Raw genomic sequence first — 15274 nt, forward strand, 5'->3', positions numbered from 1 at the left:
TGTTAGTCTATAAGGTGCCACAGGACTCTTTGCTGCTTTCTCTGAAGTTCATATTTGTACATCAATTACAAAAATAATGCAACTTAATCGTTCCCAGAAAAGTATTTATAGAATATTAATTGCCAGGGTGGATTGTTCAGTAGTCATAGAGATAAGGGGATGGGAGTTTTGGCTAAATTACAAAGCATAAGGAGTAAGAAAGAAAAGTAGAACAGACTTTACCAAGCAAAGAATATAAGTTCATGAATGGAAAATGAAGCCTCATTTTTAAAAACACTGAATACATGAGTTAAACTAGTCCATGGGTATGTCTAACTCTCACCAACCAGCACTACATGTATGGCCACAGATAGCTTTACAATGAAATTTTTCAGAAAAATTTCTCCAGTGTCTTTCCCCCTGAATATCTAGCACACTTCCCTTCTTCTTACTCAAAATATTTAGTGCACATTGGTATGTAAAGACATTCTCATTTTCCATTTGTATTTGAAATTTCTATTAGCAGAGCTGTGATAAACTCAAAGGTCTTTTTTCCAAATCCATGTCTGCCATTCAGCTCTTGCCTCCTGGAGGTGAGCACAGGAGCAGTAGGTGATGGTAGTGACTTTGAACTAACAATGAACCCATTTAGGGGAACTGAATTAATTTCCCTCTACTCAGCATACAGTATGGGAGGCCCTTGCCTCAGCTTCCAAGATTTTGCTGTGACATTAGAGCACTGGATTTGAATTGAAAGTGGCACTGATAAACATCAGCAACAGCACATCTATCTGTTCCAATTAATTTTGTATGATGCCTTTTCTTAAGGCAGCTAGGCTTGTATTACTTTCACGTTCAAAACGCCAATTGGAGCCCTTGGGAATTTGGATGTTTAAATTTGGAAATGAGAAGTAATAAAATTTGGCTACATTGATATAAACCCATTGGCACGAGCAGACTATGATTGAGCAGACCCTGTTTGTGTTCACTGGGTGCTGATGAACAGGGGTAAAACCCATAATAATACCTGTGCTGTACTTTTGTATGCTGAAGTAAAGATTACACAGTAGCAGGGATAGCTGCACCTCTGAACCCTTCTTGAGTGCACCCCTACAGGTGTCCTGGGGTAGAATCACACAATTCCCCCACACTTAGACGAGGTTTTGGACTACAGTACCCTGTGTATTTACCACGCTTAACCAGAAGGTCCTACTGGGTTTGACATTTGCTGTTCTCTTCCCTTTGAGAGCCTGTGAACAGTGGTGAATACAGTGACCACATAGCCTTCTTAAACCAAAGTACTGTTTAATCTTAACAGTATGAATAAAGCAATTAGAGAAAAAGATTTTAAAACAACAAACAGTCTACATGCATGTCTATCTTACCTAAAGCCATACCACCCATTTATGATGGGCCAGGCAGGCTTAACTTCCACAGACATGTCAGTCTGAGCAGCTACCCATCAACAACTACCTTGGAAAGGTAGACAGCAACTTTCTATTCATCCAGAGTTTCTTTGTTGTCTTGGTTCCTGGGCTTTTCACCTTGCTTGTCAAAAAACAGTTTGACATTGGAATTGGGCCATGCGCCTAAGAGGGCCCCGTGTCTTAGGCACCATGTTAATTTTTTAATTTTTTTTACATACCCAGCGGCGGTCCGGGTCTTCAGCGGCACTTCGGTGGCTGCGGGGGGTCGTTCACTCGCTCCGGGTCTTCGGCAGCGTTTTGGCGGTGGAGGGTGAGTGAAGGACCCCCTGTCGCTGAAGTGCCACCAAAGACCTGGACCACCACCAGGTGTTTGAATCAGGCCCCGCGGTTCCTAAAGCAGGGCTGTTGGTAGGTTCCACAGAGAGTCTAGTCTAAGACCCACTGAAGCCAATGGCTCTCTCATTATCCCATGACCACCCTCCAGTGTGTGTTGGGACGTGTCTTACCTTAAGCCATTGGGTCCTTCATGCCTGGTTTTCCTTACAATCCGGTATTAAACTGCTCCAATATATTCACAGAGTAAATATCCCAATAAGCAGGTCAACATATAGTGTTCATAAATAATTACAGAGATGCTCTACATCTGTCACAAAGATTCTCTCTATGTATATTTGAAATCCATGGTCCCACTGATTTAACTTCATTCAGATGTATCTAAACTATTGCATATTTATGCATGAAGTCTATAAAGAAAATGCACTTCTGCTGCACAGGTAAATGCCATGAAAATGAAGTTGTGTTTCTGAAATGGAAATATTTATTGGAAGGGTCAATAATGTTAAATAAGCAATTAGAAATGGGGAAAAAAACAGTTCTCAGTCTTTCAGACTGCCTTCACAATGACAACATTAGATGTCAATGAAACAACTTAAATAGGAAAATGCAGGATTTCAGAATTTGGCTCAATATGAGTTCCAACATAAGACACATATACCATGGTGCTAGACATCTGTATCTACATCATACTTCACGTATTCGTAAGCAAAATACTGTAGGATAAGCCCTCGTTATTTACTGTATATTGGCAGAGGTATGTTGTACATAATCAGCTGCACTGTAAAAAATCATGGTGTAGCGGGTAGGGTACTTCGCTAGGCGTTAGGAGACCTGTGTTCTACTCTTGACCCTGCTACTGACCTATTGTGAGACCTTGGGAGAGCTGCTTCCCTGTTCTGTGCTCAGAGGTACATCTCCAGCAGCTAATATGTTAAAATGCAGCTTGCCCTGGCTACACTAGAACTGTAAGATATTTTAGCTAACATTTTAAAAACAGACCTTTTATCTTAGCCTACACAATCCTTTGTATTTGTACAATGCCTAGCACAAAGAGGCCACAATCTTGGTTGGGGACTGTAGATGCTACTGTAATACAAATAATGTATCCAGAGTTTTGGGATTAAAGTGGTTTTAGACACATTTATGCACTTGGCCCTTGCCATCTGAAGTACAACTTTCATTAATATCCCTTACTCATTGACTCTCCATCTATCTTCAAGTCTCATCTGACAACATGTCTTTTTCTCTTGCCTGTATGGCTCTCTCATTTATTAAAGTTGTTGGCTCTGTAATTATTGGCCTACTCATGATCCCATTGAAGGTAATGGGAAATTTGCCAATGGATTTCAGTGGGAGCAGATCAGGCTCTATATTTAATTCAGTAAAATGTTCACAGATTCAGTTTGTATGAAAGATGCTACTTTAACAAAGTTGTATTGCACAGACTGCACCAAGCAAAATTTTTAACTTAGATCATGTTCACATCTCACTGCTTAGGAATTCACTGTAATGCCATGTACATCAAAATGAGAATAAATCACCAAAAGCTTTCTGTTGTGTTCCAGGCCGAGAAAGCAGAGAAGTGCTGTTTCATTGTGTGTGTCTATGTTAAGCTAGATACTTATGATAAATTAATGCCTGATAAATGTAATGTAATGATAAATCATCCAACACAGGATAAACTAATGCCTAACCTAAACATGCACAATCCCAGTAGAGTTATCCTTGCCTACACATGCGCTGAATTTGTCTCATACTCTATTATTTGACAAGGAGTATAAACTTATGGAAACACATTAATGAAGATGATTTCCTAGGGAACTTACTGTTACTGCTCCTATAAGAAGTCACATATTCTTAACTTTAAGCATGTGCGTGCATCCTATTTGTAAATACATGTGTGAATTTAAACATGTGTTTAAGTGCTCTGCTGGACAGAGATGGATTGCTGAGTCAAGACAAGGGTGATCAGAATTCCAGAGCCAAAATATAAGAATGGTTAAGTCACTCAATCTTTACATCCTGTCTTCTACTATGCCTGAAACAGCCTTTCATTTAACATATGCAAAGCACTCTTACTCTCCTCCTTCAAAAACTCAAGTCACCTGCTGTTGAGGCAGACCATCTAAAAATGCCTGTGTACCACTCTGCTTTTGCACTGTACAGTCCTATCTTGTCCAGTACTATTTCAGCTTGTACCCGTAACAGTAAACATTTTGTGACAGAGAATACTGCCTGTTCTGCACAGCACAGCTCTCCAAGAATTCAGAGCTAGGTACATCTATGGTGATCTATAATTTATAAATACTACTAATAATTAATAGGCCAAATCCACTAGTGTCAATGGGAGCTTCAGGTACTCTGGACAATCCAGGAGTTGGCTCAGTAATAAATTACTAACAAAAGCTAATAATTAAGAGTTTCATCTCTGGAGATTTCCAAATGCACATGACTTCAGTTGGAAGACAAGCACTATGAAAAAAGGAAAGAACACTTGCAGTTAGAAGCATCTGTAGATCATAAGTGATTTTGAGACAGACCAAAAGGGCATGACACAGTGGTGTGAAGTTTGAGATTTAATGGAAGAAAAAATCTGCACATTCTCAGCATGCATCCTGGACATCTGCAGAGATTTGTGATGGTGATGATTTCCTGCCTCTGAAATGGATCTAAGAACTGCCTTACTTTCTCTAGCTAGGAAAAGTAGGGCAGCAATGTCAATAAGTAGGGCATTGACTGTCCTACCTCAGAACAGGCACACAGCAGATTGTCTTGCTGGAAAAGTAGGTCAAACCAACTTCCTATTGGACATCTAAATACCCTAGGTCAGAAGTGTTAAACTCATTCTGCAGAGAGGACCAAATTACATTTAATTACAATCTGTGGCTCAAGGTAAAAATGTAGAACTGAATACATTCCTTAATCCATAGCAGAACTCTCACTGAGGTTAATGGAAGATTTTCACAGAGATCAAGGATAGAACAGTGTCTTTGTATAATAAGTAAACTTTTAGTTATTATTATCATTTAATCAATATCTTATCATTATTGCATTATCACTCAGTGGGCAAATCTGCTGTCCTTTAGGTCACTCATTATCCTTACCCTCCTTTTTCTCTCCCTCGTCTCTGGTTTTGGGTCTGTCTGCACTTTGAGCTGCGTGTGAGATTCCCAGCTTGAGGAGACATACCCATGCTAGCTCTGATCAGGGTAGCACACTAAACATAATATGTAGCTGTGGTGGTGCAAATGATGCGCGGGGCTAACTGCCACGAATATGTATCTAGCACCTTTGACAGCCATGCACCCATGGCAGCTAGCCCCTCTCACCACTGCGGCTACACTTTGGTTTTAGTTACACTTGATCGTAGCTAGTGCAGGTATGTGGTTTGGAGCTAGGAATCATGCCCCTAGCTCAAAATGTAGACACACCTTCACTGTCTCTTCTCTTTCTTCCTGTATTTGTTCCCAGAGGAAACTGGTTTGCTCCCTCACCCCCCATCCAAGGACTTTACTCCCAACTCCTTTCCCTTTTCTCTGTGAAGCAATGAAGAAGTTAATGCTTACATTTAGAGTTGGGAAGGGGGCTTTCGATCTCCCCATGAATAATGGTAGGCAAGGAAGTTCATACTTCTCAGAGAAATTATTTCTAGCTGTTTACAGACTTAGGCAGATATCACAGTACTGGTTTATTTTCAGTTAACATTTTTGCGCACAACAAGCCTGGGAGGGAGGGGGGAGAAGCAGAGCGGCAGCACGTTTAGGAGAGCAGGCAGAGGTGGAGCGGAGGCCAGCTGGGGTGGCGGGGGCACTTTTTCCCCATGCCCCGGAGTCGGCCCCTATGATGGGTGGCACCAGAATGCCACCCCTAGAAATGTGCCGCCCCAAGCACCTGCTTGTTTTGCTGGTGCCTAGAGCTGGCCCTGGAAGGAAGGAAGAAGACCAAAACAATTGAAAAATGAGGGCAGATTTCTTACAATTCCCAGATCTGAGAGCAAATGTTATTTCAAGATGCCCTTTTTGTGGTTTGTAATATTTGGTGATTTTCTTAAAGTCTGAAATCCTGGAGTTGTGGGATTGCCTGAGGATCTCATCTTTAATTTATTAAAAAAATAAGTTTCTAGCGCTCTTTTTTTTTAAATGACTGTTGCTTGTATTCAAGTATGACTATGATTCAAAATCAGTTTCCACGTGTAGGGTTCAGGATATGTGCCAAGGCAAGCTGGTGTCTACATTTCCTCCTACTGTTGGCCAAGGTGGCACAACGATATTCTTTGCTTATTCTGCTTCCTTCGTAGCAGAGTGCCACACTTGCCTGTCATGGGCCGTATCCACCTAGGCCATTAAGTCCAGCCCAGCAGTCAGTTTTGCCACTTGATGCAATCCTGGTAGTGGAGTTTGGGGTAACCAACCTTCCTACAGCCTTTTCAAATTCACTGTGTAGAACTCTCTTAGGCTGTCGATTGTTATCCATACAGATAACATGGCCAACCCAGGTCATTTGCCCCCGTGCTAGCATGGCTTCTGTGCCTAGCATGGCTGCCAGCCATAATACTTCATTGTTGGTGATTTTGTCAGACCATTTGATTCTCATTATGCAGCGTAGGTGGCATTGTTGCAGACAGTTCAGTTTTTTTATATGGTGACGATAAAGGGGGCAGGTCTCTAATGAGTATAGAACACAAGGAAGCACAACTGCTCTGTAAACTTGGCATTTTGTGGATATTTTGACTCCCTGTCTTGTCCATAGTCTTTTTTTGTAGATGACTGAAACCTGAGACAGCTGACTTCAAGCATGCTGAAAGTTTTTTTCAATGCTGATGTCATCGATAACCATGCTACCTAGGTAGCAGAAGGATTTGACATTGTTTAATTGGCAGTTATTCAATTTTATTTCTGGTGGTGATTAAAGTGATGGGTTTCTGTCAGGAGATAGTTGGTACAGGATTTCTGTTTTCTTTACATGAATACAGAGACCAAAAAGGGATACAGCATGGGCAAAGGAATTCAGAAAACGTTGTAGATCATTCTCGGAAAGGGCAACAAATGCTGAGTCGTTCACATACAGTAGGTCCGTTATTTCACTTTGCTGGGATTTGCTTTTGACCTTGAATTGGTGGAGGTTTAGAAGTCCTAGTTACAGAGGAAATATTGAAAAAATGATCCAGGCTCAAACCCAAAAGTCAAATAAAAAAGTATCCAAAAGGTATTGTTTGAAAATCTAGTGAGTTTTTAAACCAATCTCATGATTTTTTGGAATTTGATTCATGATTTTTGAACACTGTTTTATTTTTCTTACCTCTGTACTGTGGAAGTACTTGTTTTAATTTCATCTAGCAATAAATTCTAACTCTATTCATTAGAACAAATTCTGTTTCCTGCTCTGGCTCCTTAACAACACTCTTTACAATATTTATTTCAAGGATGAAATCCTGGCTGCATTGAAGTCAATGGGAGTTTTGCCATTAACTTCAGTTGGGTCAGGATTTTATCCAGAGCAACCTAGAGTCAGCCAGGCCAGACGGTCATAGGTTAGTTGGTTTTGGGTTGGTTTTTTCATTGGTTTTATATAATATTCAGAACATTCTATTTTGGGTTTGTGAGTTATTTCCCCCCATATGCAGTATCTGTTTCTCTACTCGGATCCTGGCTGAATCCCAACATGCTGCTATTATAGAAGAGGGTGAGCAAGTCACATGCTACAGACAGGTGTTGGGAGGTTGTCATAGCCTCAAGTACATTAGTATTAACACCCCCGTGACGTGAGTCTGGTGATGTACCCCAACCCATTAACTTTAAGCTGTGACTATTGATGTGTAGTACTATATACTACTCACAGAGTCACAGGAGCAGCTTTGTTCTTTGATGTTGCATTGTTCACCCAAGGACATGAAAGTTTAAACATTTCATTAGTATTTTTTTTCATTACCACTGTGATGCAATTTGCAGCTCACCTACAGCTGCCAAAGTGGTGTAACTGAACTTGTTATAAGGAATTACAAACATCCAGAGCTATAACTACTTAACAGTCTTTGAGGTAAGAGCCCTTCCTGCTTTAAATGTTGTGAATTTCTCTGCCATATGGTAGACCTATCATTGTAACATTGAGCAGGAAAGTGGTGATGTGAACACAGAGATAGGGAAAAGGAAACATTGTGGTCATAATACATTGTATTTGTATGTTTTATGTCAGAATTAAAAACCACTTCCCAAACATTAATTAAGCTTTATGACACTCTTGTGAGTTAGGTAAGTTAAGTATTATTATTACCATGTCTATGTTACAGATGGGGAAACTGAGAGCCTGCATAATTTCTATCCTTCTTTCTCCCCAGTCTGTGTCTTTCTTTCTCTTATTTTTCTATTTCAGTGGGAAGTAGCCTTTCCTCTCACTTGTCCCACTGGAGCATCCAGTCCACTCTCCACTCTCACCAGGGAGTATCCCATTAGCAATCCTATCCAACCAGGGGAGTAGCCTGCTCTATTGGAGAGCAGCTTGTTTGCTCCCTGCCTGTCCCACCAGAGAACAGCCCAGTCAGCCCCCTGCCCCTGTGGCAAGCCACCAGCCTGCAATTCTATCCCACTGATAGAAAGCAGCCAGTCTGCCCTCCTGTGGTACCAGACAGCATCTTGTCCACTCTCCTGTTCTACCAAGACCTCAATTATATATTTATCTAATGACTCTTGGAATCAATTTGACACTGAAGCTTCTGGTTATAACACAGTCATTCTCCAAACACAATTAAGACATAGTTTGTCTTTGCAACATAAATGGGGCCTAGCTGTGTTTTAATCATGTTCTCAAAACGTGACACAGTCTTGAATTTTTATATGACTAGTCAGAAACATAATCAAAACATGGTATGGACCAGTCTACACAGCAAGAGCCAACTATGTTTTAACTGTTGGGGCCTGTTATGTCTTAGCTTGGCACCCCCCGCATGGCAGAATGTTTACTTAATAATAAATACTATTTCTCTAAATAGCTGATCTCAAAACTGTTTTACATTGCAGAGGGGATAGGTAAAACATAGGTAAAACACTTATAATTAACTCCTTAGTTGCTGCATAAACTTGCCAGCTATGTCAGGCCAAATGCACCTCCATTGTTATCCTGCTTATACCACCAATATTCCACTGAGATTTCAACAGAATATCAATAGACAATAGACAGACCCTTCAGGGAGTTCCTTCAAGTCCAATGGGACTTAGGGTGTTACAGTAGGAAAAATGAGAGAAAACTCATGGACATGTTAGGGAAGACCTGCTGATGAGGTGAGCTATTAAAATCTTTTTTCTTCTCAGGTATACAATAGTGGTGATGCAAAAAATGATGGTATCTCAGCAGACAAGGGACCTTTACATTGAAAGTACAATGATTCTGCCTTGAATAATCTTTGAATATTGCCAACACTTGCAATTTTATCATGTCTCATGGTATCTGGTGTTTTTCTTAAAGTCTATGATCCTGGAGACAGGCGATTACATGAAAACTGTAGATTTCATTTAACAAAAACAAGTAATTTTCTATCCCTTATGGTTGCAGTGAAAGAATTAAAAATTCCGTTTAAATAACAGAATGCACATCTCCCCAAAGTTTATTATTTATAAAATCATGGTTTTATGCCAATTTTATGATATTTGTATGCTTGAGGAAGGCAGTATTGCTTTATACTTGTGATAACATCCTGACTATGGTCCTTCATAAAACACAAAAGAATGCAGGTGATGGGTCTATAATACAAGGGCTTTCAGTTTTGCTAACTCACAATTTCATCACAAGTCTCACAATATTTAGTGTTATTCTTGAAGCCCTAGCTTCTGGAGACATGGTATTACATGAGAAAAATTTTCTTATAATGAAAATATAAATACATTTCTAACCATAATGGTTGCAGAGAAAAACTAGAAAATGTGCATTCTACAGGTTCAAAAACCAGAAGGCAAATAAACAGAACCCAAAATTCACTGTTTTTTTAATCACATGATTTGGGGTGGACATGGCTTATGATTTTTGAACACTTGGGATTGGCAATTCTGCTTTTACAGAATATAGTTTATTCTAAGCAGAGGCTTGATGTGACAGAAACCCAAGTTTTCTGTCTGCTCATATTTTGGCAATGCTTGTTGAATTTGTCATTCCAATAGAATATATTTGAACTGAACCGTCTACACACGTCCCAAGATACATAAACAAGGGAACCCAAGCAGACCCACCATATCTGGCCATGGCATTGTTACTAAAGGAATATCAGGACTCATAGAAACTATCCTCAAATCACTCACCACCCAAATGGCCACCTTCCGCCAGGACACAAAGGAAACCTACACAACACTTTCAAAAGATGAGCCTGGGAGCTTAAATTCATAACTTTGCCAGATAGGGCAGGTCTACACTACACTACAATCTTGCATCGGCACAGCTGCACCGAGGCAGCTGCGCCGCTGTAGCACTTCAGGTGAAGACACTCCAAGCTGATAGGAGAGAGCTCTCCTGTTGGTCTAATAACTCCACCTCCACAAGAAGCCTATATGGGGGAGGGGTGTGTTAAAGTCTGTACTGTATAACTATGTTGTTCATACCCCTGAGCAATGTAATTACTGTATTCCAAAGTGAGTGTTTAATGTAGACCTGGCCTAAAAAATCCTGGTTTTAATAAAGACACTGGATTTATGGTTTATTATAGCAATCTATAACCCAGTAACTCTCCTAGGACTGCAGAGGTGTTAACAAGCCAGTACAGTATGTATTAGTTCAGCATAAGTAGTTATCTGTTCCACTTTGTATTTAGCTGTGGCACTTCTGAGTACCTTTCCCAAACCCGAAGAAGAGCTCTGTGTAACTTGAAAGCTTCTCTCTCACCAGCAGAAATTGGTCCAAGAAAAGATATTACCTCCCCCATCTTGTCTGTCTATGACAGATATCCATGTCTGTCTGTAATGTTGCCTGTGATCCAACTCATACTCTGGACTCTGGCTAATCCAGATTAACTACATTCAAATCTGTATAGGTGATGGGAGTGACTGTGGCTTTGCACCAGTGTAAGAACAGACTCTGAGGTAGTGTGCGTCACTGTCTCTCTGAGGTACTGTATTTCAAGGCAGTGGTGTGTGGGGCAATGTTGTGCCCTGACTGGAGCATTTGTGGATGAACCCAGCCCAGGGTGGGGCAATTGCCCAACTCCAACCCCCACAGTGAGGCCAGGGCTCTGTGAAGGAACCAGCCCCCGGGGGCGGGGCGGGGCAGAGCAGGAAGGTGACGTTACAGGCGGGGAGGCTGGCAGCCCGCTGAGGGAAGGGCACAGTGCCCGACTCACGGGGGGGCCGGGAGGGAGAAGCGAAAGGGGAGGTTGGAGGTGAGGACGAGAAAAGGGGGAGGAGCCGTGCAGAAGGCGAGTCAGCTGCCCCTCCCTGATGCAGCTGATGGGGGGGGAGATATTCTCTGAGCATGCGTACCCGCTCTTTGGTGTAGAGCCCCTCAGGACATCCCAACGGTCGCTCTCGCCCCCGTATCCTGACAGTGGGGGCGGGGAAAGAGAGAGCGAGCGAGCGCGCGCCCCGAGGGAATCTCGCGAGAGGCTTTCTCTGCACCTCCACGCTCCCCTCCTCCTCCGGCAGGACGGGATCTTTCGAGATCTCTCCCCCTCCCCCGAGTGGAGGCTGCAGGAGCCGCTGCTCATTTAAACGGACTGAGTCGGCTGCGTCCGCACTAGTGAGGCGCAGGCGCCGGACGGGACCGAGCCAGACGCTTCAGCCACCTTCCCCGAGCTCCTCAGCCGCTCGGTCTTTGCCCGGCACCCTCGGCTTGTCTCCCGGATCCCTCCTCAGCCCATCTCCGGCCGCAGCATGTCGGTGGTGGGCATCGATCTGGGCTTCCAGAGCTGCTATGTAGCCGTGGCCCGGGCGGGGGGCATCGAGACCGTCGCCAACGAGTACAGCGACCGCAGCACCCCGTGAGTAAGGGGGGAGGGAGCGTAGCGACCGGAAGAGGGGGAGGCGCGCGGGGGACCTGCCGGGTCCCGGCCGGCCCCTGTTAGGCCTGTGCGTGGGGCCTGGTGAAAAGCGGCTCTGCCTCTTCTCTCTCCCCCTCCCCTGGTGACTTGGGGGTGAATCCCCGGAGCGTGCAAAAGCCTCACGCAATCCTGGTGCTGCGCGTGTAACGCGCGGCCCTGGGAAGCGGGTGTGGGCTGAGCAGTGCCCTCTCCTTACACACCCCGGCCGCATCTTTGTACCACAGGGAGAGCTCGCTGCAGGCCGGGGCACTCCCCTCTGGGTACCAGCGCGCGTTAACGCTGTTCCCATCTTGTAGCGTGGATGGGAGCTGTGCGGGCGAGCCACAGTGCAGCTCTGCGAGCCTGGCTTGGGACATGTGTTTCCGGGAAAGGGACTAGGGGTATCCAGGCCTGGCCACCTCCACTGAAGTGAGGAGGTGGGGAAAAGGGAGATGTATCTTGAAAAAAAAGTCAAACGTTTTCAAGTAGGAAGCTTGTGGAAGCTTATTTGGTTCATATTTATGACCTATAAATAAAGTGGAACTGAAACTGTGCAAAAAATGCTAATTTGTCACTGTGCTTATATGCTTCAAGCTGTCCTCCATGCTCCACCTTTGTATGGTATGAATATTTTGTCTGTCTGCTCTTAGGGGTACTCCCCCAGGGAATTCTGTGCAACTGCACAATTCAGAATTTGTGCAGAATTAGTTTTCTGTGCAGAATTTCACTTTTCCCAGCAGAATTGGCACTGCAGAGTGACTGGCTGCTGCTGGAGGTCACTGGACCCAGCAGTCTGGCTCCCCACTTAAGTGTACCTATGCTAGAGGTGCAGATGGGCTGTGATTCCCAGCATGCCCTGAACACAGAAGGTGGGCTGTGGCCCCCACCAGTGAGAGAGTGCCCAGCCTGGTGCGGATGGAGGTCCTGAGTCTCTATGCAGTCTGGTTGCTGGGCCTGATCCTCATCCAGCCGGGACCAGGGGTGGGCCCAAGAAACCTAGCTGTGCTGGCTTTCTCAAAGGGTGAGGTGGGGTGAAGTCACACCACATCCCATGGTGGCACAGTAATGAAGCTGAGTGGAGCCTGTGGCTGGGTTCTGGAGACAGAGAGGTGCAGGCATCTGGGCTGGGAGGTGCCCTGCAGCTGGGCTCTGGTGGGAAGTAGTTTGTGGGCATCTGGGCCTCCAAATAGCTCCTCCCAGTACACAACCCCCTCAACTGTACACTCGTCCAACTCCCTCTCCCCTGGCAGTGTCCTCTGCTTGGGAGCTTGAATTATGGTAACCTTACAAGGAAGAGTAAAAAAAAGAGAATTGACCAAGACTGGAGGGACAGTTTTCCTCCAAGTCATACCTAGCTGGTACCTGTGACATACCCAGACTGAGGCATCCAACAAAATCATAACAGAGAAACAAGAACTGGGTTGTTGTAGGGGTTTCTTTAACACTCTACTTGAGGGAATTTCTCTTTGTCTGTATTGTTAGACATACTAGCTAACAGGTATTTTGAAACTACCAAAATAATTGAAACTGGTGTGATTTAATTGTTTTGATAAATAAAATGTGCAAAAATCTTAATTTTTTGGTGCAGAATTTCCCCAGGAGTATTGGGGCAGGGACCTTTTCATCATGACTGCAAAGGGCCACACGCTTTTATTTTAGAAACAAAAATGTCAGTTGAAATACAGCTAGAGTCCTCTATACTTTAAGACTGAACTGTTTTAAGCTTGTTGTGAGCCATCTCTGTAACTATGTCCTCAACAATGCTAATAGTGAGCTTCATGCTGTACCAATGTAGAGGAAGATGGCTTCTTTTCTGATCACAAATAACTCACTGAATAAAATAGCAAGAGAAGTTAAACTGAGGTAAAGTGACCTATTGTCAGTAGTACAGCTGAAATGAGAACTTGGGGGTCCCTGACTCTCAGGTCTTCTTCATAAGGTGTTTTTTTTTGAGGGCTGACTTGTAGAATGATGTTCCAGTGTATAATAGTGCGATGTTTCAGAGTAAAATGTCCATTCACTTGAATACAGTGTGGTAGGAACTGATAGTGTTTAACAACAAACTACCTAGGCAAGGTAAAAATTCATTAGTAACTCCATTTCTCAGTTTTCTCTCATCTTGCCTTGGCAACAGTGATGGATGGCCAGCAGTATGGCCTCACCTTGCTTCTTTGTAAGTAATGCCATAACTCTGGCTGCCTTTAAGGAAGAAATGGAGAAGCTATATGACTAATATGTTCATTCATTATACCTTACTAGTTCTATACAAAGTACTACTGTCAAGACTTGTTTCTTAAACATGTATTTAAACAGTCTTGAAAACCAATGTCTACTAAAATTAGAGAATAACAGATACAAGATGTTGGTTAATTTCAGAAATCTTTCCCAGGTTTCAGGAAATTACTGCTTTTTAGTTTTGAAACATTAAAGCGGGTGTGAGTCTTTCCATTTCAAAATGAGAAGTGCAGTTTTGCCACAACAGCTAGTAGACGTTCAAAAATAAACCCATGCTGGATTTGTACTAGAAGATTAAAAACTTAAAAAGGTTCTCCAGCATCTCTGAGTAAAATGCTAATTATCATGGAATGTCTACATACAATTCCCATGTCATTTTAATAACACTAGAATATCAGGGTTGGAAGGGACATCAGGAGGTCATCTAGTCCAAACCCCTGCTCAAAGCAGGACCAATCCCCAGAGAGATTTTTGCCCTAGATCCCTGAATGGCCCCCTCAAGGATAGAACCCTGGGTTTAGCAGGCCAGTGCTCAAACCACTGAACTATCCCTCTCTCTGACTAAATGCATTTAAAATAAATCCTGGAAACAAAATTTAAATACACTTTAACCAAAGGCTGAAACACAAATGTCCAAAGATAAAATTACTTAATGCCCTGCTTGAGAGAGAGAAGAGGGCCTGGCTCTTAGAGGATTGGATGCTTAGCACTTTCTTTTAATTAGACTTTTTCAAGGTGTCACAAGTTGTGTACTCAGAAAAATGAGGCATCCAAAATCACTGGTCACTTTTGGGCCCAATATGTAATCTAAAATTAGCTCAAAGTGAAGCTTGAACTTCCTCTATGATTTACTTGATACTACCTGGTTCCACAGATCCGACGCTTTCTGGGCTGGCGGAGGAAACCAGTGTGGAGGCAGAGTAAAATAATGTGGTTGATTCTGGTTTACATAACAAGATTTTAAACCTAAGACAGGGTCAGGATGTGTGACTTGCTGTAACTAGTATATATTGAAATATTGTAACCTTAGCAAAATCACTTTGCACAACTGATCACAGCTGAGTTCGTACAGTAGTTTAAGGAGAATGAGTTGTGTGTTTGAATTCTACCCTTGGATCCATGCTTGCTAGGTTCTTATTAAGTTTGGTGGGATCTACAGATTGTTATCCCAAGGCAGAACTTGACCCTAAGCATATTTGCTCAGTGTTCATTCAACTTTGAATATATGGAGTCCCCCATATGCCTTCCCCTGCCCCTCTGGTGTTTGCTTACATGTTGACTAGACCTATTGTGCACAAACCCTCTG

General features: G+C 43.0%; 1 protein-coding gene across 1 annotated transcript in view; it reads left to right on the plus strand.

Moving 5' to 3' along the window:
• Positions 1-11189: 11189 nt before the first annotated feature.
• The window catches only part of HSPA4 (heat shock protein family A (Hsp70) member 4), a 36861-nt gene continuing 32776 nt past the window's right edge, over positions 11190-15274 (plus strand). The window contains exon 1 of the mRNA XM_050962605.1: positions 11190-11694. Within this exon, the coding sequence (XP_050818562.1) occupies positions 11588-11694 (107 nt within the window). The 5' untranslated portion in view covers positions 11190-11587. The remainder of the gene's footprint in view (positions 11695-15274) is intronic.

Source organism: Gopherus flavomarginatus, chromosome 7 (assembly GCF_025201925.1).
Source record: "Gopherus flavomarginatus isolate rGopFla2 chromosome 7, rGopFla2.mat.asm, whole genome shotgun sequence".
NCBI classification, from domain to species: domain Eukaryota; kingdom Metazoa; phylum Chordata; order Testudines; family Testudinidae; genus Gopherus; species Gopherus flavomarginatus.